The 24743-nt window shown below is 39.7% G+C and overlaps 1 protein-coding gene across 1 annotated transcript in view; it reads right to left on the reverse strand.

Moving 5' to 3' along the window:
• LOC143038116 (uncharacterized) overlaps positions 1-24743 on the reverse strand; it is a gene marked incomplete at its 5' end in the record, with an annotated part of 53470 nt that overhangs the window by 20167 nt on the left and 8560 nt on the right. Inside the window, 4 exon segments of the mRNA XM_076207111.1 lie at positions 7061-7170; positions 9903-10036; positions 16090-16362; positions 23043-23173. Of these exon segments, the coding sequence (XP_076063226.1) occupies positions 7061-7170; positions 9903-10036; positions 16090-16362; positions 23043-23173 (648 nt within the window).

Consider the following 24743-nt stretch of genomic DNA (forward strand, 5'->3'; position numbering starts at 1 on the left):
TATTAGAAAGTCACACGGGCCTGATGGAATTGCAATTTGGATAATGAATGTATAGATGAACTAACAGACAAAATACACAAGATTATTGACTTCTCACTCAAAGAAGGAAAAGTATCACAAGATTGGAAAAATACATTGTACCAATATACAAAGGAGGAAACAAAGAAATTCCAACAAACTATAGACCAGTATCCCTTACAAGCACAGTAGCAATAATATGTGAAAAAGTTCTTAGGAATAAATAGATTAAACACTTGGAAGAGAGCAAAATACTAAATCCTAAACAATTTGGTTTTAGAAGTGGAAGATCATGTATCAGAAACTTAAAATGCTTTTACTCAAGATTAATAGAAAGAATACAAGAAATGGATGGGCAGATTGTGCTTTCTTGGACTTACAAAAGGCTTTTGACAAAGTACCATACAAAAAGCTTTCTCTTACTCTGTTGGTGTTTGGGCTGCTTGCTGACCCCTCACCGCCAATACTATCTGCCTCCACTGTCGTCGGTCTTGCGCACTTGTCATCCATTCTTCCATATTCTCCATCCCAGCACTTCTTAGATCTTGTTTGATGTTATTCATCCATATTCTTCTGGGTCTTCCTACTGATCTTCTTCCACCGATAATTCTTTCTGTCATGATCATTCTTGGGATTCTGTCCATTTCCATTCGGGCAACATGACCAGCCCATTGCATTCATCTTGCCTTTATTGTACTTACAATGCTTCCTTGATTTGCCAACTCTCTCAGTTCATGGTTGTGTCGCAGTCTCCACGCTTGTTCATCTACATCATACACTGGGCCAAATATCTTCCTAAGGACTTTATTTTCAAAGGCAGATAAGGAGTATTCCATTCTCTTTGTGAGACTCCATGTTTCACAGCCATACAGCAAAACTGGTTTGATAATGGTGTTGTAGATCTTCAGTTTTGTCTTTTTATATATGTTTGCTCTTCCCAGGACTTTTTGGAGACTAGAAACATCGATCGGCTGGTGCTATTCTGCTTTTAATTTCTGTTTCCATATTATTATCACCCTCAACCATAGAGCCAAGGTATCTTCTGCACACCCCATACCTGACATTATCTATTTCTAATTATTCCTCTCTATTAATGTCCTTTTCCATTCGCATTAGCTCTGATTTTGCATTGTTTACCTGTAATCCCATTCTTTTTACTCTCTTCAAAGGCCATGAAAATCTTTTACCCCTTCTATTGTTCTATCTACTAGGTCTACATCGTCAGAGTACGCCAAGACATTTACCCTTCCAGTTCCAAACACCACACCATGATTCTCCCATGGAATCCTTCTGATAAACCTCTCCAGTATCAGGTTGAAGAACAGAGGGGATAATATACACCCCTGCCTCAGTCCACTTATTATTTCAAAAAGCTACTAAGGAATATTGAAATAATAGGTGGAATACAAGGAAAGCTATTGGAATGGATGAAAGACTTCTTGAACAGAAGAAAAATGAGGGTGGTACTTAGAGACAAGAACTCAAATTGGGAAGATATGATAAGTGGAGTCCCACAAGGCTCTGTATTGGCTCCAATAATATTTGCTATTTATATAAATGATATGGATGAAGGTGTGGAATGTTATATGAACTTCTTTGCAGATGATGCGAAACTGCTCAAGAGAGTAATTACAGAGGAAGACTGCAAATCACTTCAAGAAGACCTAGACAAAGTCTGGAAATGGAATCAGAAGTACGAAGTGAACTTCAACATTAAAAAATGTAGCATAATTGAATTTGGAAAAAGCAAAAATGGAATATCATGTCAATATAAAATTGGTACAAAGTAAGTAAAAAAAAAAGTAAACTTGGAAAGGGACCTTCAACTTATTACGATCAATGAAAGTAGCCTTTGACTACATGGATGAAGATATGGTTAAGAAAATATTAGTTTCACTGATAAGACCAAAATTGGAATATGCTGCAACACTATGGTCACTTAGTTCCAAAAAATATATAAAGAAACTAGAAAGAATTCAAAGAGCAACGGCAAAGATGGCACCAGCACTCTTCAATTTGACATATGAACAAAGATTGGATAAACTAAATCTGCCAACCCTGGAACAAAGAAGAGAAAGAGTTGATTTGCAAACAATCTACAGAATTATGAAAGGTATGGATGTTCTTGATAGAAATGACTTACTAAAGTGGTGCAGAAGAAAAACAAGAGGACACGAGAAGAAACTTAAAAAGGACAGTTACATAAAAGATCTGAAAAAGAATAGCTTCCCACACCGGAACAAACTAAATAAGGAAACAGTGAGTGCTAAAACTATACAAGATTTTAAGAACAAACTGGATGCAGAAAGATACAAAAGTGGGTCACTACAAGCATAGCTCTCTTCCTGTAAAATACAACTAGGTAAATACAAATACCAACTAGGCATTTGTTTTCCTCCAACCTTGCGTGTATGTATTTACCTAGTTGTATTTTATGGGAAGGGGAGTTATGCTTGTGGTGTCCTGTCTATGTATCTCTCCATATCTAGTTTGCTCTTAAATTTTTGTATTGTTTTTGCACACACTATTTGTTTGTCTAATATGTTCCATACATCCACTACTCTGTGGAGAAAGCTGTTCTTTTTCAGGTCTCTTCTATAACTGTCCTTTTGGGGCTTCTTTCCATGTCCTCTTGTGTTTCTCTTATCCCAATGAAGTAAGTCTTCTCTATCAATGACTTCCATGCCTTTCATAATTCTGTAGGTGGTCAACAAGTCACCTCTTTCTATTCTTTGTTCCAGAGTCGGCAATTCCAATTTTAACAATCTTTCTTCATATGAGAGTTGTGGTACTTCTGGGGCCATCTTCATAGCTGCTCTCTGGATTCTCTAAATTTTCTTTATATTCCTTTTTGTACTGGGTGACCATAGCGTCGCTGCATACTTCAATTTAGGCCTTATAAATGTGACTAATATTTTCTTTACCATTTCTTCATCCAAGTAGGTAAAAGCCACTTTTATTGATCTTAGCAGGTTATAGGTTTCACTGACAATTTTGTTTACATGTTTGTCTGGGGATATATCTTTCATGATGATCACTTCCAGGTCATTTTCAGATCCCTCTGTTTTTACTTCTTTTTCACCAATTTTATATTATCCTGATATATATATATATATATATTTTTTTTCAAAGTTCCATTATGCTACATTTCTTAATGTTGAATTCCACTTCCCACTTTTGACTCCATTCCCAAACCCTGTTCAGACCTCTCTGTTGTGAGTCACAGTCTGTTTCAGTACTCACTTTCTTTAACAAGTTGGCATCATCTGCAAAGAAGCTCATGTAACATTCCACACCCTCATCCATGTCATTTACATAAATGGCAAACATTATTGGAGCCAACACTTATCCTTGTGGGATCCCACTCTTCCCAAGTAGAAATCTTATCTCTGAGCACTACCCTCATTTTTCTTCCATGCAAAAAGTCCATCCATCTCAATTGTTTACCTTGTATCCCTTCCATGGTTTCCAGTTTCCTTAATATATTTTTTGTGAGGGACTTTATCAAAATCTCTTTGTGGAACTAGATAAGTGCAATCGGCCTATCCGCCCTTTCTTGTACTATATCTAGTAGTCTTGAGTAAAAGCAGATCTTCCCTGTCTAAATCCAAATTGTCTCAGATTCAGTATATTGTTATCCTCCACATATTTTACCCATCTACTTTTTATAACTTTTTCACAGATTTTAGTCATTGTGCTTTTAAGGAAAACTGGTCTGTAATTTGTTGGGTCTTCCTTATTTCCCCCTTTATAAAATGGTACAATATCGACATTTTTCCTTCTTTGAGCAAGCAACTTATGTTTTATATTTTGTCTGCTAGTTCTTCTTTACATTCTTTTAATATCCAATTTACTATTCCACCTAGATCGTGCAATTTCCTGATATTGAGGTTCATTATTTTATCCATTATTTATTTCTGTGTTACTGTTATTACCTTCATGGGGGGGTCACTTCTCTCCCTTCAACCCGATGTTATATTTTTTCTCTAGTGAAAATTGACTTGAAGTGTTTGCACATAACTTCAGCCATTTCAGCATCTTCTGTGTTCCCTTGACATAGTTTCATTATTTCCTGCTTGTTTTTTTAATTCCATTTACAGGTGGCACATGATATTCCTTGTCCAAAACCAAATTGTTTTGGATTTAGTATATTGTTTTCTTCTAGATGTTTAGTCCATCTATTTTTGAAAACCTTTTCACATAATTTTAGCTATTGTGCTTGTAAGGGAGACCAGTCTATAGTTTGTTGGGTCTTATCTCCCCCTTTATATATTGGCACAACAATGGCATTTTTCCAGTCTTGCAGTACCTTTCCTTCTTTAAGTGAGCAATCTATTATCTTATATATTTTCTATGTTAGAGGATGATAATGGAAGAGAAGGCAGTAAGGGGAAGATGGGCAGAATATTTTAGGGAGTATAAATGTGAAGGAGGATAGGGAGGGAAAGATAGCTGCAGTGGGAAATGTGAAGAAAATGAGAGTGATGAGTGAGGAGCATGGAGGAGAAATAAGAAAGGATGAGGTAAAGGCAGTTGTTAAGATGAAAGCAGGTAAGGCACCTGGTCTAGAGAGATGCCATGCAGAATGTCTGAAAAAGGGAGGTGCAGTGATGGTGCACTGGTTGGTGAGGTTATTTAATGTTTGCTGGAGAGAGGGTAGAGTGCCGGAGGAGTGGAGGAGTGCCTGTATAGTTCCTCTTTACAAGGGAAAAGGGGACAAGTGTGAATGTAGTAGTTTCAGAGGGATTAGCTTGTTAAGTGTAGTTGGGAAGGCTTATGGGAGGATCTTGATTGAGAGGATTAGGAGAGGAACAGAGGGAGTAATTGGTGAGGAACAGTGTTGATTTAGGACAGGTAGAGGTTGTGTAGATCAGATCTTTGTGGTAAGACAGATATGTGAGAAAGCTATAGGAAAGGGGAAGGATGTTTTCTGGGCTTTTATGGATCTGGAAAAGGCTTATGATAGGGTAGACAGAGAGGCACTGTGGGAGGTTATGCAGATATACGGGATAGGAGGAAAGCTTCTGGGAGCTGTCAAGAGTTTTTATGAGAGTAGTAGAGCTTGTGTCAGGATTGGAAATGGAGAGAGTGAGTGGTTTGAAGTAAAGGTGGGACTTCATCAAGGATGCGTTATGTCGCCCTGGCTCTTCAACTTATACATGGATGGGGTGGTGCGAGAGGTAAATGCTAGGGTAGTGGGCAAGGGATTGGAGATGGTTAAAGAAAATGGAGAAAAGTGGGAGGTGAGCCAGCTGTTGTTTGCGGACGACAATGCGCTTGTGGCAGGATCGGAGGAGGGATTGAGGAAGTTGGTGGCAGAGTTTGGGAGAGTATGTGATAGAAGAAAGCTAAAGATAAATGTGGGTAAAAGTAAGGTGATGAGATGTACAAGGGGTGAAAATGGCAGTAGACTGGAAGTGAGCATTAAGGGAGAGCGACTGGAGGAAGTGGATAGTTTTAGATACTTGGGTGCAAATGTGGCAGGAAAAGGTGGAGTGAAGGTGGAGGTAGAATGTAGATTGAGAGAAGCGAGTAAATGCCTTGGTGGATTGAAGAGTGTAATGAGGAATAGACATTTGGGAATGGATGCTAAGAGGAGACTGTATGAAGGAGTGATTGTACCAACAACATTGTATGGGGCAGGAACATGGAACATAAGAGAAGAAGAGAGAAGGAGTTTGAATGTGTTTGAGATGAGATGTCTGAGAAGTATGATGGGGGTTACTAGGCTAGATAGAGTGAGAAATGAGGAGGTGAGGAGGAGAACAGGGGTGGAAAAGGAGCTGGGAGATAGGGTCGATGAAAGAGTATTAGGATGGTTTGGACACATGGAAAGAATGAGTAAAGAAAGACTAGTAAAAGAGGTGTGGAAAGCAGATGTGGAGGGAGTCAACATGAGGGGACGTCCTAGGATGAGGTGGATGGATGGGGTGAAGGGGGCTTTGGGGAAGAGGGGAATGTCTGTTGAGGAAGGACGGGAGAGGACAGAAGACAGGGGTGAATGGAGAATGGTTGTATATGTTTACTCCCTTCCATGTAAAGATTGTAACCTTTCATACATTGGCCAGACGGGGAGAGACCTACGGACAAGATTAAATGAACACAAAAGGTCGATTAGATATGGCCAAATAAATTCAGCAGTGTTTCAACACGTTATTAAATTTAATCACCGGATGGACTGGGAGAAATCTGATCTCATTTATAAATCAGGGTGTGGGTTCAGAAGGAAAATGGTGGAATCAACTTTAATTGATTATCTGCCCACGATGAATATTTCCAAGGGTCAATGGACCCCAGACATCATTTCAGGACTATTCATCACCAAAAATATTGTCAACAAGCTTCCTCCCCCTCCCCCTGACCCGACCTCGTGTCAACCTCAGGTCAACTAGGGTTGGGGCAGTGATGTTCTTTATTTTCTCATGTTCCCTTTCTTTTGTAAGAGGTTGCTACTTAAGATAGCCTCCTCCCTGCCACTTTGTACTACTGAAGAGGATTGCAGGTAGCAATCGAAATATATAGTTCCGCTTACGCAACTTTTTCTTTCGTCCGACTGTGGTGTTAGTTGTGATTTACAAATGTGTTACTACATTTCTCACCTGTGATATATATATATATATATATACTATTCCATCTTAATCAATCTAAACATTATAAATATATATATATGTATATATATATATATATATATATATACATATATATATATGTATATATATATATATATATATATATATATATATATATATATATATATATATATATATATATATATAAATCCACTAAGTTAAAGTAAAGAGTAGACACCTGTCAACTGTTTTCCTACTACCCCCAGGGTTCTTAACCTGGGGGAAAATTCCCCCACAGGGATAATTTTTTTGTTTCAAGGGGAGACCTTATTTCTTAGATTTAACTGTTGTAGTACTTATCTTTCTGCAAAACCATAATTCAATAGAATCTATAATCTCCAGGATATGACACTCTTTTGAAAGTCCAACAAAATTAAGATTGGAGATAAACATTTAAACTAAACTGCACTAACCTTCTTGAGCTGAATAGTTTGAAACTTGCAGATGTCACAGCAGTAGTATTTACCCTGTCTATGCTTCTTCATGTGTTTCTTCAACTCTGCTTCATTTGGTCGATCTTTACCTATAGGGAGAGAAAATTTATGTGTATCGGTATGTGTATAATTACATACATATATCTATATATCTATATGTATGTATATACAGTCAAACCTCGATTAACAAGCACTTCACAAGTGATTTGCATAACATGGGGGGAAAAATTGCTTAACGAGCAATGTTTTGTGATTCATAGACCTGACGCGAAGGCTCCTTCTACCTAGCTAGCCATGAGTCATGAGGAATATCTCCATGTGACTCATGGCTAACTTAAAAATTTCTACTAGATCTTGGATTCTTTATTTTGACCTTGGGGTCTAAATTTCTACTAGATCTTGGATTCTTTATTTTGACCTTTTTTTTTTTTTTTTTTTAATCCAGTAAATCTTGTATTTTTCAAGTAACTCAGCTGATGAGTACATAAAAAATATCCAGTATTACATCCACAGCAAATACAATCATAAAGCCATAATAATTTACTATTTTCAGCTATTCTAACACACTTTTCCTCTATGGCAATTCCACAGTAAATGATCTTGTCACTAGCTGTTCCCTACATTCTTTAACTATCCAGTTTGAGATCCTGTCAGGTCTTGAAGCATTTGTCACATTCAATGATCCCAAGAGATTGATCATTTCCATCACTTCTGCATTTATATCTTCTAAACCTAAGGATATATCGTGCATGTACAGATTAACCCCTTCCATACGGTGCCGCACACGTAGGCGTCAAGGACATAGATATAGGTGGCAGCAACCAAAGCCAGCCGTACGACGTGTCGTAATAATACTCGCATCATAAAATATAGTCACCGCTTATATCGATCGTTCTCTCTTCACCCGTGAATTTTGATAACCATAGAAAATGCGATTACAAAAGAATTAGAAAGAATGTCATTATGGAGGGGCGACTACAATAAATATAATCAAGACGCCGATATGGCAGCCTCGCGAATACACTCGCTCCCCATGACGCCTACGTGTGCGGCACCGTATGGAAGGGGTTAAAGAGTGTGGGTGATAGAACTGAGCCCTCTGGTACTCCATTCTTAAAGTTTCTGGTGTGTGATGATTGGCCATTTTATGAAACATTGGCATTTCTACCTGCCAGATAATTGGCCAACCATCGCTTGGTATTATTGTGTATGTGTTATATATTTTATTTGTGAGATTGTGACAGGGGATGGCAGCAAAAGCTTTACTAATATCTAATGTTATGAGAAATGTTTTGGGTGGGGGCTTATCTGAATTGATGTCATGAAAAACCCTTTGTGTGAGGTTTATAAAAAGAATGTGGAGCGTAGTGATCTAAAACAGTGTTGTGATTCAGCAAGGGAGGTATGTGGTGTGACAAGCCATAGTATGAGGCATTTTAATTCTATGACTTTGGAGGGGGTGCAGAGAGATTGGGCTGTGAAGTTAGAATTGTGTGTCATTTTTGACAAATGGAAATAAACTCCACCACAAGGACTCGAACCTTTGCCGTAGCGACTACTTAATCTGAAACAAAGGCGATAGCATAGAGCTACCCAGGCCATACAAAAGGAACCACCCGATTCTCGACCTGGAGGTTCCCTAACGGTATTAGGGCAGCTTGGTCTCTATTCTAATTTCAATGAATCTTTATTATGGCAAGCTATCCGACAAGTTGTGTGTCATTTTTGACAAATGGTAATAAACTCCACCACAAGGACTCGAACCTTTGCTGTAGCGACGGCTTATTCTGAAACAAAGGCGATAGCATTGAGCCACCCAGGCTGTACAAAAGGAACCACCCAATTCTCAACCTGGAGGATCCCCGATGGTACTAGGGCAGCTCGGTCTCTCAAACCTTTGCCATAGCAAAGGTTCAAATCCTTGCAGTGGAGTTTATTTCCATTTGTCAAAAATGACACACAACTTGTCGGATAGCTCACCACAATAAAGACTTGATGAAATTAGAATAGAGACCGAGCTGCCCTAGTACTGTTAGGGAACCTCCAGGTCGAGAATTGGGTGGTTCCTTTTGTACGGCCTGGGTGGCTCGATACTATCGCTTTTGTTTCAGAATAAGCAGTCACTACGGCAAAGGTTCGAGTCCTTGCAGTGATGTTAGAACTGTTGGGTTTTTGTTGGGTTTGGAGATTATGATATAGTGTTGTGTGAATAACTGTAGCTTGCATTGTTGCAGACCTCATATATATACACCAAAAGGCCTTTTCCTCCTTATAAGGAGGGTAGCTGAGTGGGTTCATACACCCATCCTACACTCATTAAAAAAAAAAAAAAAAAAAAAAAAAAAAAAAAAAAAAAAAAAAAAAAAAAAAAAATTGTCCCTCCTATCTTAGCACTTCATGGATAACCCTTCATCCACAAGGTGCTGAGATGTTAGTGGTGTTAAAGGGGGTTTCAATATGTATGAAGTGGGTGTGTGCTTTTACTCAGCTAACCCCTTTATATGGGGGAAAGGGAGAAAGGAAATATTACTATTTCACTGGCAACATCAAGTGCTTCTATACTTGGGGACAACATTGCACCAAACAGGGAGTCATGGAGGTAGTAAGGGAGAAATCTAAGGAAGGTAGCATACTGGATTGATTATAGAAGTTAAAAATGTCCAACATTCTTTTATGAGTGGGGTCTCTTAATCCCAAAAGAGTGTTGTGCATCTCTGGTTCATAAAGCCAATACCAAATATGGGAAAATGGAGGAGGAGGAGGAGGAGGAGGAGGAGGAGGAGGAGGAGGAGGAGGAGGTGTTGGAGTTCAGTTTACTTACCACAAATGGAACAAGAATACTTGGATGCAATGGACTTCAGTCCTGCTTCATGAAGTTTAAGGTGCTTCCTGAATGCCTTCTCCACAGTGCAAGAATATTCACACACTGGGCACTGAAGTTCTTCTTTGTTATACCTGGATGTTTAAGGGAAGCATTAGTTACTCTTCCAGAAACAGAACAAAATTATTTTGGGTAACTGTGACTCCCCCTTGCCAACAAAATCAATCAACCTGTTGCCCAAGATTTCTCTTCCATGAGACCCACAACTCCCGGGTAAGCGGAAAGAGTCACTGGATTGTTCCATAAATAACTCAATTGGAGAAATACTATGTTGTTGTCCCAATATGGCAAGGGTAGAGCAGTGTAGGATTAGATGTTTGGTCTTCTGTGTGATGGTTGCATCTGGGGCAATTTGATTCACTGTTGGTACCATTTTTGTGCTGAATGGTGATCCTAACACAATCATACTAGTGTGGTCATGGGCTGAAAGCTGTGACACTAAATTCTTACAAACACATTCTAGAACTATGTTGGGTACTGGCACATTCTCTTGATTATTAGTCCTACTCTTTACCCATTTCCTATTTCTGCTACTGTGTTTGAAGTCTTTAGTTCGACTATCTGGTCTATCTATATAACAAGGGCCTCTTCCCCATTATAGGTCCTGGTGTGATGGTATCTACCTTGTGGGACCACCCTCCAGCCCCAGAAATGGTTGGGGGCCAAAACATAACAAGAAACCCTTACCACCCTATAGGGTGGCACATATCCCTGGGTGCTGTTTTGGTTGTCGGGTCAAGTACCAAAACCCTTACCAAATAGTACACCTTCACATTTTTTCAACACCGAGAGATGATTCTCCAATGATCATCCCTCTTCCCCTTCTATTAGCCAGTGATGTAGAGAGCAACCCTGGATTCACCACAAATTACATATTTCCATCAGGCTCCAAACCATCACCACTTCCCATCAGATAAAGGACTCAATTCAATACAACTTCTGCGAAAACTGGGCCCAACTCATTTGCACAACACTTGTTAACATAAAACACTACACAAACACCTGGACCTGTTCCTCATGCCTACCTGACCTCCTCACCCTTAGTCTGCATCCCTGCCCATACCCTTATTCTTGTACTCCCCTCTACCCCTCCTCCTCCTCCTTCTCCTAACCCTGACCCTTATCCTCCCCCACCTGTGCCCTAATCCCATGCAGCAACCTCCAACACAAACAAAACACACATCAACATATTACTATTAATCATAAATGACATCAACAACTCAAACATGCCATTAAAGGATAAGCACATCACAATTTTCAAACCCCAAAATTTCCTAATTGACTTTAAGATTATATCTTAATAAATAGATTAAACTTTTTTCCATCATCCTGGAGTTATGCTTTTGGGGAATTTTTATTTCACCTAAAAGACTCATCTGCTATAAGAGTTGGGAATAGTGGTAGCCATGTTGATGATGTAATGCCATGAATCTAAAAACAAGATTGCCATTGCTTTTGTGCATTCACAGCACATAGGACATGCAGAACTGCACTATGAATTTTTCACTAATGTTTGTAATTTCAACAGTAATTGTAACTGCCATTGTAATTAAGTAAAAGTATTTGATGGGATATGAAAAATTCCTGCCACAGATTTGTAAAGCATGAAAGCTAGTAGTTTTCATTAACATTAATGAGTACACTGTTAAAAAATGGGATTTTATAAAGAAAAGTAGGAGCGGCCTTGCTGTGGATGTGCTGTGACTTGCGACACTGCCTCTGACCCAGGGCAGTGGACAAGGTGCAGGGATGACCCATCATCCAGGAGGTGCTAAGATGGGAGGGAGGGTGGAGGGGAATGGAGTGTATTTAGGGATGGAATGGATTGTATTTACCTAGTTGTAATATACAGGAGGGGAGCTATGCTCGTGGTGACCCGTCTTTGTATCTCTCCGCATGAATGATTTTATGCCTTTTTCTTTTTGGCTACCTCCCTTGAGGGGGAAAAAGCCTTGGTATATGTATGTATGTATAAAGAAAAGTAAATGGAACTTTTACCTTTATTTTAGCACATCAGTGCTTTATCACAGAATTGCAAAGCAAGAACACATACTTCATAAATAACTTGAATATGTAATATTCCCTATGCTGCAAATGCAAAAAACTATCCACACATTTCTCAAATCATTAATAAATAAATTTGATGAAGAATGTATAGGTAAATATCAGGTCATTAAACTTTATCCCTTGTTCTATGTTAACAATATACCTACATACGTACATACATACATATACCCTTACAAGGGAGGTAGCCAAAAAGGAAAAGGCATAAAATCATTCCCACCCATTCCATCCCTGAATACACTCCACACCCCTCCACCCTCCCTCTCATCTTAGCACCTCCTAGCAGTTTTATAACTAAAAATTTTCTGTCTCAGCAATATTGAGTAGACTGACATCATCTCTTGCTCACTTATAAATACATGTTGTTCAAGGCCAGCAATCAACTGACCACACGTTTTCACCATATCATCTACAGGGATTTTTTTTTGCCTGTATTCACTATATCATATTCATCATCCTACTCTTCATACTTATCTGTATTTAACACAATTTCAGCTATTTCCCCATCACTCAAGGAACATGCAGCAGGTGCATCATTGTCAATGTTTAGCATTTCTTCAATGTCAGTTTCCTCTAGCTTATTTACACTTTTGTCTGATAAACTTTTAATGCAAGTTATAAGGTTTGATATCATCTCATTAGTGACATGAAATCCCTCAAATTCATTATCTGTAGGATCATCATCATCAAGCATCATCATGGGCCAAAGTTTGTGCCACACATTTGCTAATGTTGATTTATTATCATCATTCCATCCATTAGCAACTGTGTACATGACATCCTTAACACTGAACTGTTTCATCTTGCATTTTTACTCCTTTGTTGATTGCATCAAGCACACAGTTCAAAGTTTATCTTTACACTTGCTCTTCATGGAGCATAAAATTCCTTGATCACTAGGGTGTAAAATAGATGTCACATTGGGAGGCAAGTAAATGCTGAAAACATTACTTTTCACAAGATGTTTGGCAAGGGATGTGCTGAGCAAATGTCCAGGAACAATTGAATTTTAGTTTTCTTCCAGTCCAGCTTGCCTGCAATGAGCTCGTGCCACTAGTACAAAGTGGTTATTGAACCTGTCAGAAAGCATTTCTTGGGTTGCCCATGCTTTCTTGTTTGCATAATAATGCACAGGTAAACTGCATACCCCTTTCAGACATCTCGGATGTTGGCTTTTTCTAATCACTGTCAACTTCACCTTGTGTGTGCCTGCTGCTGTGGCACAGCCACATATTGTTAATCTTTCCTTAGCATCCCTGCTGGAGCTGCCTCATCTGCTGTTGCTAGTGTTTTTCTAAGACAATAGTGCCAATACAGAGCTTTCTTGTCAGCATTGTAAATTTGCTCAGGATAAAGGTTTTCATCTGATATTATCTTGGCAAATTCATCAATGTAATTTTCAGCTGCTTCATGATCAGCAAAGTTTTTTAACCAGAAAATTTTCAGATATTTTACACTATGACGCTTCTTAAATTTCTGAAGACAGCCTTCTGAATATTGACATGCATCTTCAATGTTCAGTTCTTCATGATATTTTCTAGCTTGTTTCATGACCAAACCATTCAGTGGCATATGTTCCCTTCTTTGATGTCTAATACATTCCATCATTACACAGTCAAAATCTTAATTTTTTGCCCTATGCAGTGTTTTTCTATTTTTCAGTAGTTTATGATCATCACTGTTACTATAAAACTTCAGTATTTTGTCTTTTTGTTTCTTTAAATCATACACGTGCCCTTGTGTATGCAAAATTCTGTTTACGCGGTCAAATTATGGAGAAAATCTTGTTGCTACTTATGCGGAAAATTCCTATTTACATGGGCACATTGGTGTCCATTACTGCATGGAAAATCAAATCTCACGCCACCATCTTGCTGACGACCATTCGCGTGTTGTGTTGTGTCTCCTCCTGCCATCTTGCTGACATTACCATTCACATGCTGTGTTGTGTCTTCTCCCGCCATCTTTGTCTATTGTGTGCATGACTGAGTCCTTCTTTCAGTGCCTACCCTTTGGTATTGTACAGTTTGTGCCTTTAAAATGTCTCCAAAACAGGTGAGAAGTCCTACTGAAGCTGGTACTCCTAAGAAAACCAGCATTACAATTCAGAAAAAGAGGGAAGTGATTCCCAAAGCTGCTCAAGGTTTATGTGTGTGTGAGCTGGTGAGAGAGTTTGGTATGCCTGAGTCAACAATAAGAACCATTCTTTTAAATAAAGATAAAATTCTGTCAATTAATGTGTCTAAGGGTATAAGGTATGTGAGCACTCAAAAGGGGCCAGCATTGTTGGACGAGGTGGAAAGGTTATTGCTTGTGTGGATACAGGAGAAGCAGCATAAGTGTGACACCTTGAGTGAAGAAATGATCTGTTCAAGGGCTTGCCAAGTGTATGCCGACCTGCAGCGGCAACAGGCTGGTACCAGTGGCCAGCTTACACCACCTTCAGTGCCCTTTACAGCCAGAAGGGGGTGGTTTGAGAAGTTTTGGCAATGTAATTACCACCTTCATTTTTTTCCCAGTCAGGAAGTCTTCCATCCAATCCAATAATTTTCCTCTAATGCCACCTACTAATTCTATTTTTTTTTTTTTATTAATTTCTTGTGTGGTACCTTATCAAATGCTTTTTGTAGGTCTAGATAGGCACATTCTACCCATCCATCCCTCTCTATTATTTCTATTAGTCTTGAATAGAAGCAGATCAAGTTTGTTGTTCATGATCTTCCTTCTCTAAGTCCAAATTAATTTGGATTCAGTATAGTTTTTTTCTTACAGACCCCTGACATCCATCCCTCTGAATCCTTTCTCCCTCGAGAGGACAGGGTCTATCTGACCAGGCTGCAGTGCAGCCACTATCTAGCCTTTCTAAATTACCAGAGGTGAAACCATATCACAGATATCTGTCCAGGATGCAACACTTTATCCCATACTATTGAACACATTACGGAAGACAGCATTGTACACAATAATACATGCCAACAACACATATTCTACAAGGGCTTCATGGGGGCAACCCTATTCAAGCCATGACGTTCCTCAGGGAGATGGGACTGCTTAGCCAGACAGTCCAAGGATGATGATGATTATCCACTTTATAAAGGAGGTTGAGGCACACATCCACTCCCTCCCATTTCACTCACATCCACACTACCCATTGGTTCCCTCTCTGGTCTAATATCTTAAAATAACTTCTGCCTTGAGTTTCACTGACTAGAATACTGTAATTTCTGTGGCCAGCAACAGAACCCTGGCCCTCCCATACATTCTCTTTAAGAAACTTTAGAGTAGTGTCAACTTTACACTGGCATGTCATTGGATGAAAGTAGTAAAAGGTGGAATAAATATAGCTGAAGTTGGTAAGAGAGATATCTTGGGACTTGTCCAAGACAAAGTCCCAGCCCCTCACGACTGCACTTCCAGATGAAGATGAAGGGGGTTGATAGGTTCTGAAGATGGGTGGGAGGGAGATGATTCTTAGCTTTCTGTCTTGAAGGACCACCACTAACATGTACCCATCAATGGTTCCTGCTTGATACCTACATACATACATACATATACCAAGGCTTTTTCCCCCTTACAAGGGAGGTAGCCAAAAAGAAAAGGCATAAAATCATTCCCACCCATTCCATCCCTAAATACACTCCACTCCCCTCCACCCTCCCTCCCATCTTAGCACCTCCTGGATGACGGGTCATCCCTGCACCTTGTCCACTGCCCTGGGTCAGAGGCAGTGTCGCCTACAAAGGCTAGTCACCCAAGCCTCTGATAGTTTCCTACCTGGGTTCACCCTCTACATTTTCTTTACCTCACCCTTTCCTGCAGATGCTCCTCTTCAAAATGCTCTCTCACTCTGAACACCTTCCTGTCATATCTTACCTCAATCACTTCTACCTCTGTCCCACAATGCATCAACATGGCCATTCTAAAACTTTTACACAACTTCAGTTATGATCAATTTAACCATCATGTATTCTACCTCTTTTAACCCTACTACATTATATATTCCTTATGTCCATCAAACATTTCAAACAGCCCTCTCAAAGATAGCAATATAAACTTCATATACCTGTGCCTCTGGAGAGGATTTTTGTTGTGTCTTTTCTTTCCTGTAGGTGTCCATCCATCAGCGATATGGGTAGCAATATGGAGGTCATAAGCATCCCGCTTGGTGGTGGTGAAGTGACACAGAGGAAGGGTGCACGAGTACTGTTTTGGGATTGTCTCAGCTGGCTCCGGCTCATCTGGAATGTGTTCTGTTGCCAAGTGTTTTCGCAAACTTCCACGAGTTCTGCATAGGAGACCACACTCCCCACATTCAAAACCTTCTCCTTCAGTCTCACTGAAATGTCAGAAAAGTACTGTGTAATTAACCTACAGTTATGTATTAGACTTTAATCATGTAAATAAATAAGCAATAATGAGAGCTATCCTGTTTGTACTTTATTTAGGTATTCATGACAGATGGCAATCACCAGTGGTCACTGAAGATAAAACTAAGGCCTTTATACACACAAGGCTAGATCATCAGCTGTCTTTATTAAGTAACAGGTACCCTAAAAGTTTCCACAACACCTCAACATCTTCCTGTGCTGGTCTGTGATAAACAAAAATGTTTAGGCCAGCACAAATACAACATTTCCAATATATTATTGTTTATAATATTTTTTGTCCAATTCTTATGAGATAGCTGTGCTATCTCATAAGAACTGGACAAGTGAACTGTCACAAGGAATAAAATTGACCTCTTCTATGATGATGGAAATCTTGATTAACATTCATGCAGTCACAGAATTGGAAAGTTGGTTTATTGCAGCTTGTTAGTCACACTGTACTGTGGAAAGACAAACTCCCTCACACCATCTCCTACTCTCTCTACCTTTGTAAAGTCCCTCAGGGAAGAACCTCCTAAGGAATGCAATTGGGGAAGTGATTTATAATTTTTGCTTGTTCATTTTGAGTATTTGAGATGAAATACTCAAAATGAACAAGCAAAAATGATAAATCACAAACACTTCCCCAATTAACCTCTTTAGGCGGGTCTACCCTGAGGGACTCCCCTTAATCCCTTCAGTACAACTCAAATTCTCGTATGCAGCATTGGTTGCCATATGTAATTTGCAACACACTACTTGCATTATCCTATCCAAGAGTTGACACCTTGACGTGGTGGATAGGCTTGAGAATCTTGATGATTACAAAAGCTATGTCAATAGAGAGGAAATACCTGCAGGGTCACCCATATCAAACAGGTTTTGTAAGAAAGATCAGACAAAGAGCAACTCGCATACACAGTCGCAGGACCCACTGCTAACTGGCACATCCCTGATGGCGAACAGGGAAATTCCTCATAGATATATGGGGTACCGTCATAATGATGGCGTGGACCATTGGGCACCCTATAGATATATAGGGCTTCACCAAATATAATGAATAAGGTGACACCAGAGAAATATCTCACCAGAAACTAGTTGGCAGGGAGGTGAGATTACTGCCAAAAAAGCCCTCCATAGCAACCATGAAAAGTACAAACAAAACAAAACCAGGTGTTCCTGCTGGAGCATTGTCTCCCAAAGGTCCAACTGCACTGCCTCATGTACTTACGGGCAGTGTGCCACCGAATGTGAGTAAGCACAGTCCAAGCAGATCCAAGCCTTGGACATTAAACAGCATGAAGAAAATTAAGATCTATACTTACAATGTAAGAACTCTCAGAAGACCACAGGCTGGAGAGTCTAATGGAAGAACTAGACAACATCAAGTGGGACATTGTAGGACTGAGCAAAGTCCGAAGAACAGAAGAAAAGCTGATACAATTACAAGATGGTCACCACCTGTTCTACTATAGAGGTAAGGACAAAGAAAGATCTAGTGGAGTAGGATTCTTGATCAATCGAGAAGTTGCTGGTAACGTAGTCAAGTTCAGTAGTTTATCAGACAGGGTAGCTTGGATTGTGATTAGGCTATGTAAAAGGTACACTCTAAATATATATATATATATATATATATATATATATATAATATATATATATACACAGGCTTTTTCCCCCTTACAAGGGAGGTAGCCAAAAAGGGAAAGGCATAAAATCATTCCCACCCATTCCATCCCTGAATACACTCTACACCACTCCACCTTCCCTCTCATCTTTGCACCTTCTGGATGACAGGTCATCCCTGCACCTTGTCCACTGCCCTGGGTCAGAAGCAGTGTCGCAAGACACAGCACATACACAGCAAGGCCGCTCCATTAAATCGGCGACCCCCCCTCTCTATCCCCCCATGCATAAAGGAGAAGACGGGGAGAAATCCCTTCGGGCTGCGTCAAAATTTGCTCACACATATTACCTCACCCCCCATCCCCCTGCCCATTCCACCTCATGCATCACATCATCCATATACAACCATTCTCCATTCACCCCTGTCTTCTGTCCTCTCCCGTCCTTCCTCAAAAGACATTCCCCTCTTCCCCAAAGCCCCCTTCACCCCATCCATCCACCTCATCCTAGGACGTCCCTTCATGTTCACTCCCTCCACATCTGCCTTCCATACCTCTTTTACTAGTCTTTCTTCACTCATTCTTTCCATGTGTCCAAACCATCCTAATACTCTTTCATCAACCCTATCTCCCAACCCCCTTTCCACTCCTGTTCTCCTCCTCACCTCCTCATTTCTCACTCTATCCAGCCTAGTAACCCCCATCATACTTCTCAGACACCTCATCTCAAACACATTCAAACTCCTTCTCTCTTCCTCTCTTACGTTCCATGTTTCTGCCCCATACAGTGCTGTTGGCACAATCACTCCTTCATATAGTCTCCTCTAAGCATCCATTCCCAAATGTCTATTCCTCATTACACTTTTTAATCCACCAAAGCATTTACTTGCTTCTCTCAATCTACGAGTAAATGCCTTGGTGGATTAAAAAGTGTAATGAGGAATAGACATTTGGGAATGGATGCTAAAAACAGTTCAGGTTTATGCAACAACTTCACAGAGTTCATGTAATGAAATTGAATCCTTCTATGATGATTTAAGTCAGGTAATGGATCAAGAAAAAAGTAAGTGCATGTTGGTAACAGGTGACTTCAATGCTAAAGTTGGAATGAAGACAGGAGATGAGTCGTGCATTGGGAAGTTTGGAGTAGGTGAAAGAAATGCCAGAGACGAGATGTTAGTCAATTTTGTAGAGAACTACAACATAAGGATAATGAACACTTTCTTCCAAAAACGCATAAGTCATAAATGGACCTGGAGAAGTCCAAATGGAACAACAAAGAATGAAGTAGACTTCATATTAGATGAGAGCAAGAGCGTTAGCAATGTTAGAGTCATAAATAAAGTCAACATAGGTAGTGATCATAGAATGGTAGGTTGCACAGCTAAATTCAATTTCAGAGCTGAGAGAAATAAATTAGTTATAAAAAAGAAAATCAGCCTAGCAAAGGTTAAGGATAATAAGAAGGAATTTTAGTTAGAAATTAAAAATAGATTCGAAACTCTAAGAACTAACGAGGACATAGTCAAGGATATGAATTTGAATTTAGTGAATATCATTAGGGAATCAGCAGAGAAAGTAGGAAGTACAAAAAGTAATAGTAAAAACAAATATTCCAAGGCTACAAATGAACTAATTAAAAGAAGAGCAGGAGAGACGAATTAGAAAGAGTAAAACTAAACAAGGCTTTCAACAAAAGGCAGAGATTAGAGAAAAGAAAAAGAAACATGGATGAAATAAAGGAAACTATTCAGAAAGGAAAAAGTATTAAAGGGACTGAGTGCAGACATGCTTTAGGAAGACAGCAAATGATATGTTTTAAAGATAGAAATGGAGAAATCATTAACTGGTAAATGGTAAAAATAGTAGAGGAATTTTACCAAGAGATTTACTCATCAAAGACCATAGTTGAGTCAGTAAATTCATCTGTAGACGTTAGTAGTGTACCAGAGATTACAAAGGAAGTAGAATTTGCTCTAAAAAAATATGAAACAAGGAAAAGCATCTGGGGAAGAAGGTATATCAATAGATCTGTTGAAAGACGCAGGGAAAGAAGTTCATATCAAGTTAGCTCAGTTGTACATCCAGTGCTTACATCAAAAAAGCGTTCCTGAATCATGGTGCAATGCAGTGATTTTGCTTCATAAAAATGGAGACCAAAAGGACCTTAGTAACTATAAACCGATTAGCTTACTATCAAATGTATATAAAGTATTCTCCCAGATCCTTACAAATAGATTGAATCAAGTTTTAGATAGAAAGCAACCAAGAGAACAAGCAGTTTTAAGAGCAGATACTCGACTCTAGACCATTTACAGATGATTAACCAACTAATTGAGAAAACGACAGAATACAATATACCTCTGTGTTTTGCTTTTGTTAATTATGAGAAGGCCTTTGGTTCGGTAGAACAAATAGCAATGCTAAATTTGCTATGCAATCAGGGTACAAATAAACAGACCGTAAGGGTTTCAGAAAAGATTTATGCGAATGGTACCATTATAATTCGACTACATAAAGATTCAGAAAAGATCAAGATCAAAAAAGGAGTATGGCAAGGCGATACCATTTCACCCAAATTATTTACAGCTTGCTTGGAAGATATTTTCAGAAGGTTGAGTTGGGAAGAGAAAGGTTTGATGATGGCAAATATTTGAATCACCTAAGATTTGCGGATGACATTATTCTTATTTCAGAAAGAGCAGAAGACTTGCAACTGATGCTGAGCGATCTAAATAAGGAAAGTCTCAAAGTAGGTTTAAAAATGAATATGACCAAAACCAAAGTAATGTTCAACACAAAAGTTCAAAGTAAAGAGATTGTAATTGATGGTGAGAGTCTTGAAGAAGCTGAGGAGTATAATTATTTAGGCCAGGCGGTGAAAGTGACAAAAGATCATGATGATGAAATAAAGACGCATTAAAATTGGTTGAAAAGTGTTTGGTAAGTGTAATAAAATCCTGAGAAGCTCTCTACCTTTATGTTTGAAACATAAAGTTTACAATCAATGCATTCTGCCAGCAATAATCTATGGGTGTTAGACTTGGAAACTGACAAAGGCAATGGAAACAAAGCTAAGGACTGCACTGAGGAGAATGGAAAGATCAATGATGGGAATAATGCTGAGACCAAAAGAGAGCAAGTTGGGTGAGAGAGCAGACTAGAGTGAAAGATATTGTGGAGGTGGTGAAAGAGAGGAAGTGGAATTGGGCAGGTAAGTTAGTGCGAACGACTGATGAATGATGAAGCAAGTGTGCTACTGAGTGGATGACATGAGATAGGAAGCGTGGAAGAGGGAGACCAGACAGGAGATGAAGAGACGAGATTGAGAAGTTTGCAGGAGTGACATGGCAGAGGTTGGCACAATTGTGTGAATCATGGAATGCTATGGAGGGCGGCTTTGTTCAGCAGTGGACTCAGGATGGCTGATTTGATTCAATTTGATTTGACTTGCATTATAAAATACAGTCACTGCTGTATCACTTGTTCTCTTTTACTCTCAGTAACAATAAACACAGAAAACAGGGGTAACTCTGCACAACTACAAAAATATATAATCAAGACATCAACACCAGCATCCTTGTGTACCCACTCGTGACCCATGACACCCATGTAGGTGTTATCGTACAAAAGTGGTTAAACCACAGTCACATGAGGTGACTTTACTTGCCGCTACTGACCCTTGACATATTTACGCTCTACACAAAAGGTATGGGACTACTAGATTGCTAGATGAGTGGGTAGTCAAATTGTCACTACTTGTACCAGTGAGTAAAGTAGTCTTCTGTGACTGGTCCAGTTGTAGAGACTCATGTGGCGGGGTAGTCACCACTACTTGTAAAAATGAGTAAAGTTGCCTTGGGCAACTGCAGCCTATGGTAGGGAGGGTAGGGGATGGGGGGGATGAAAAATCTGAGAAGACTGGTAGAGATTAAAAGGTTGGATTGAATTAAAAATTATGTGAGGAGGAGAGCTGGGGTGGAAAAGATGACAGATAGGGCTGATGTAAAAGTATTGGGATGTTTTGGACACATGGAAAGAATGAGTGAAGAAAGATTAGTAAAAGAGGTGTGGAAGACAGATATGGGGGGAGTGAACTTGAAGGGATGACTGAGGATGAGATGAATGGATGGGGTGAAAGGGGCTTTGAGCATGAGAGGAATGTCTTTTGAGCAAGGACAGAAGGCAGATAGGGTGAGTGGAGAATGTCTGTGCAAAGATGATAATGTCATGTAAGGAAGGGAGGGATCAGAGGATGGGGGGGGGGCATTAAGGAGTGGTTCTGTGTGAATGATATTTTGACACAGCTTTAAGGGATTTCTCCCCATCTTCTCTATTTTCTGCATGAGGGGATGGAAATGGAGGGGGGATCTCTGAATTACATGAAGCAGCCTTTATATGGATGTACTGAGTCATGCTGCATTGCTTCTGAACTAGGGGAGTGAGCAGGAAATGAATGACCCTTCATCAACGAGGAGCTAAGGCAAGAGTGAGGAAAGGGTGGTGGATGGGAGGGGAAAAAAGTACTTGGTATATAGATTTTTGAGTATAGAGGTATAAAAACACAATGAATACCAAGGTCACTGAACAATATACATCCAGTGGAGAAAATATCTGATAATAACAATAAGTTGCAGAATCATATATAACTGCTAGCAGTGTAGTGTGCCCAGATGTGGATGAAATTTAACCTCTTCAATACGAGTCATATAATTGTGTGCACATTGGACTGCCTGATGTACAATGACGCCTCACAATATTTGCATTACAAATTATAGTTACAGCTGTTATACTCATTCTTTTTCACCCAGAATATCTATAACCACAGAAAATGTAATCAAGCCTTTTCACAGAATACTGGGATCACTGAGCTACAATTACAAAATAATCAGGACGCTGATACTGGGATCCTTGTATACTCATTTGCACCTCATGACACCTATATAGGCATCACTGTATTCTAGGAGTTAGAAATTTTACACAACAAAAATGTGGTAAAATACAAAGTTTAAATCAATATGTATTACCTCGTATCAATAACAAGAGCTTCTTCATCAGATTCAGTTGCAATTATTTCCTTTTTATCACTGAGTGAAAGGTCCTCATTACAGGCTGGTTCTTTACTTTTACTCTGTCGACTCGGTACTTTTCTGTTAATCTGTTAAAAGACAAGAAAAATATATAATACACAAAATATATTTGTCTACATACAAAGTGCTTCTTTCCCCCTTGTAAGGGAGGTAGCCAAGTCAAAGGCATGTCCCCACTCTCACCCATTCTACTTCCATCCACTGCCTTTGCTTCGCTTTCATCATTGCTCCTCATGGATGAAGAGTCATCCCTGTCCCTTATCTACTACCTGGGTCAGAAGTAATGTAGTAACAAAGATGATGACAATTTGAATCCTGCTTGGGACAAGTTGAACTAAGGGCATGGTTCGTTGAATTCCACGCTACAAAGTCCACTGTAAGGGGCACTGTCCTAGCCTCCTGATAGGAGGAAGTTTCTGACATTAAACCAAATCAAATCAGCTATATATTATAAGAGAGGATCCCAAAACATCAGAAATAGGATGGGGGCAGATCATCAGGTTTTGGAAGTTTAGTCTTAAAAATGCAGAAATCCAAATTATTGACACTGTTGGTTTTGTTGATACATTCTTTAACCATTTTTACACTCAGCTGGACAGGGTGCAGGGATGACCCATCATCTAGGAGGTGCTAAGATGGGAGGGAGGGTGGAGGGGTGTGGAGTGTTTTTGGGGGTGAAATGGGTGGGAGTGATTTTGTGCCTTGTCCTTTTTGGCTACCTCCCTGGTAAGGGGGAAGAAGCCTTGGTATATGTATGTATGTACACTCAGCTGCTACACATACATACATACATATACCAAGGCTTCTTCCCCCTTACAAGGGAGGTAGCCAAAAAGAAAAAGGCATAAAATCATTCCCACCCATTCCATCCCTGAATACACTCCACACCCCTCCACCCTCCCTCTTATCTGAGCACCTCCTGAATGACGGGTCATCCCTGCACCTTGTCCACTGCCCTGGGTCAGAAGCAGTGTCGCAAGACACAGCACATCCACAGCAAGGCCACTTCATTAAATTGGCGACCCCCCCTCTCTGTCCCCCCATTGCATAAAATGAGAGGACGGGGAGAAATCCCTTCGGGCTGCGTCAAATTTTGCTCACACATACTACCTCACCCCCCATCCCCCCGCCCATTCCATCTCATGTAATCACAACATCATCCATATACAACCATTCTCCATTCACCCCTGTCTTCTGTCCTCTCCCATCCTTCCTCAACTGACATTCCCCTCTTCCTCAAAGCCCCCTTCACCCCATCCATCCACCTCATCCTAGGATGTCCCCTCATGTTCACTCCCTCCACATCTGCCTTCCACACCTCTTTTACTAGTCTACACAACACACCATAATATATTAAAAAATTTCAAAGCTGTTCAAGAAATTCAATGTTTAACAATGATGTGTGAATAATGATATTTAACTACTCAAACATCACACTTCCAAAGATTCCCAAAACTGTTATCAAAGTTCTGAAAAATTTTCAGTCGAAAAATAGCATTTTTGCTGCCTAAATTCAAGTTTGATGGCAAAAATATTTTGTGGGAATGGTCAGCAATGCTCTTTCATTTACTCTGCTTGGAGTTTTGAAAAAATTTCTCCCATTGTGAACTCTGACCTTATATCATGCATAAATGCTCT

This window comes from Oratosquilla oratoria, chromosome 23, assembly GCF_046742065.1.
Source record: "Oratosquilla oratoria isolate Oo_2021 chromosome 23, ASM4674206v1, whole genome shotgun sequence".
Classification (NCBI taxonomy): domain Eukaryota; kingdom Metazoa; phylum Arthropoda; class Malacostraca; order Stomatopoda; family Squillidae; genus Oratosquilla; species Oratosquilla oratoria.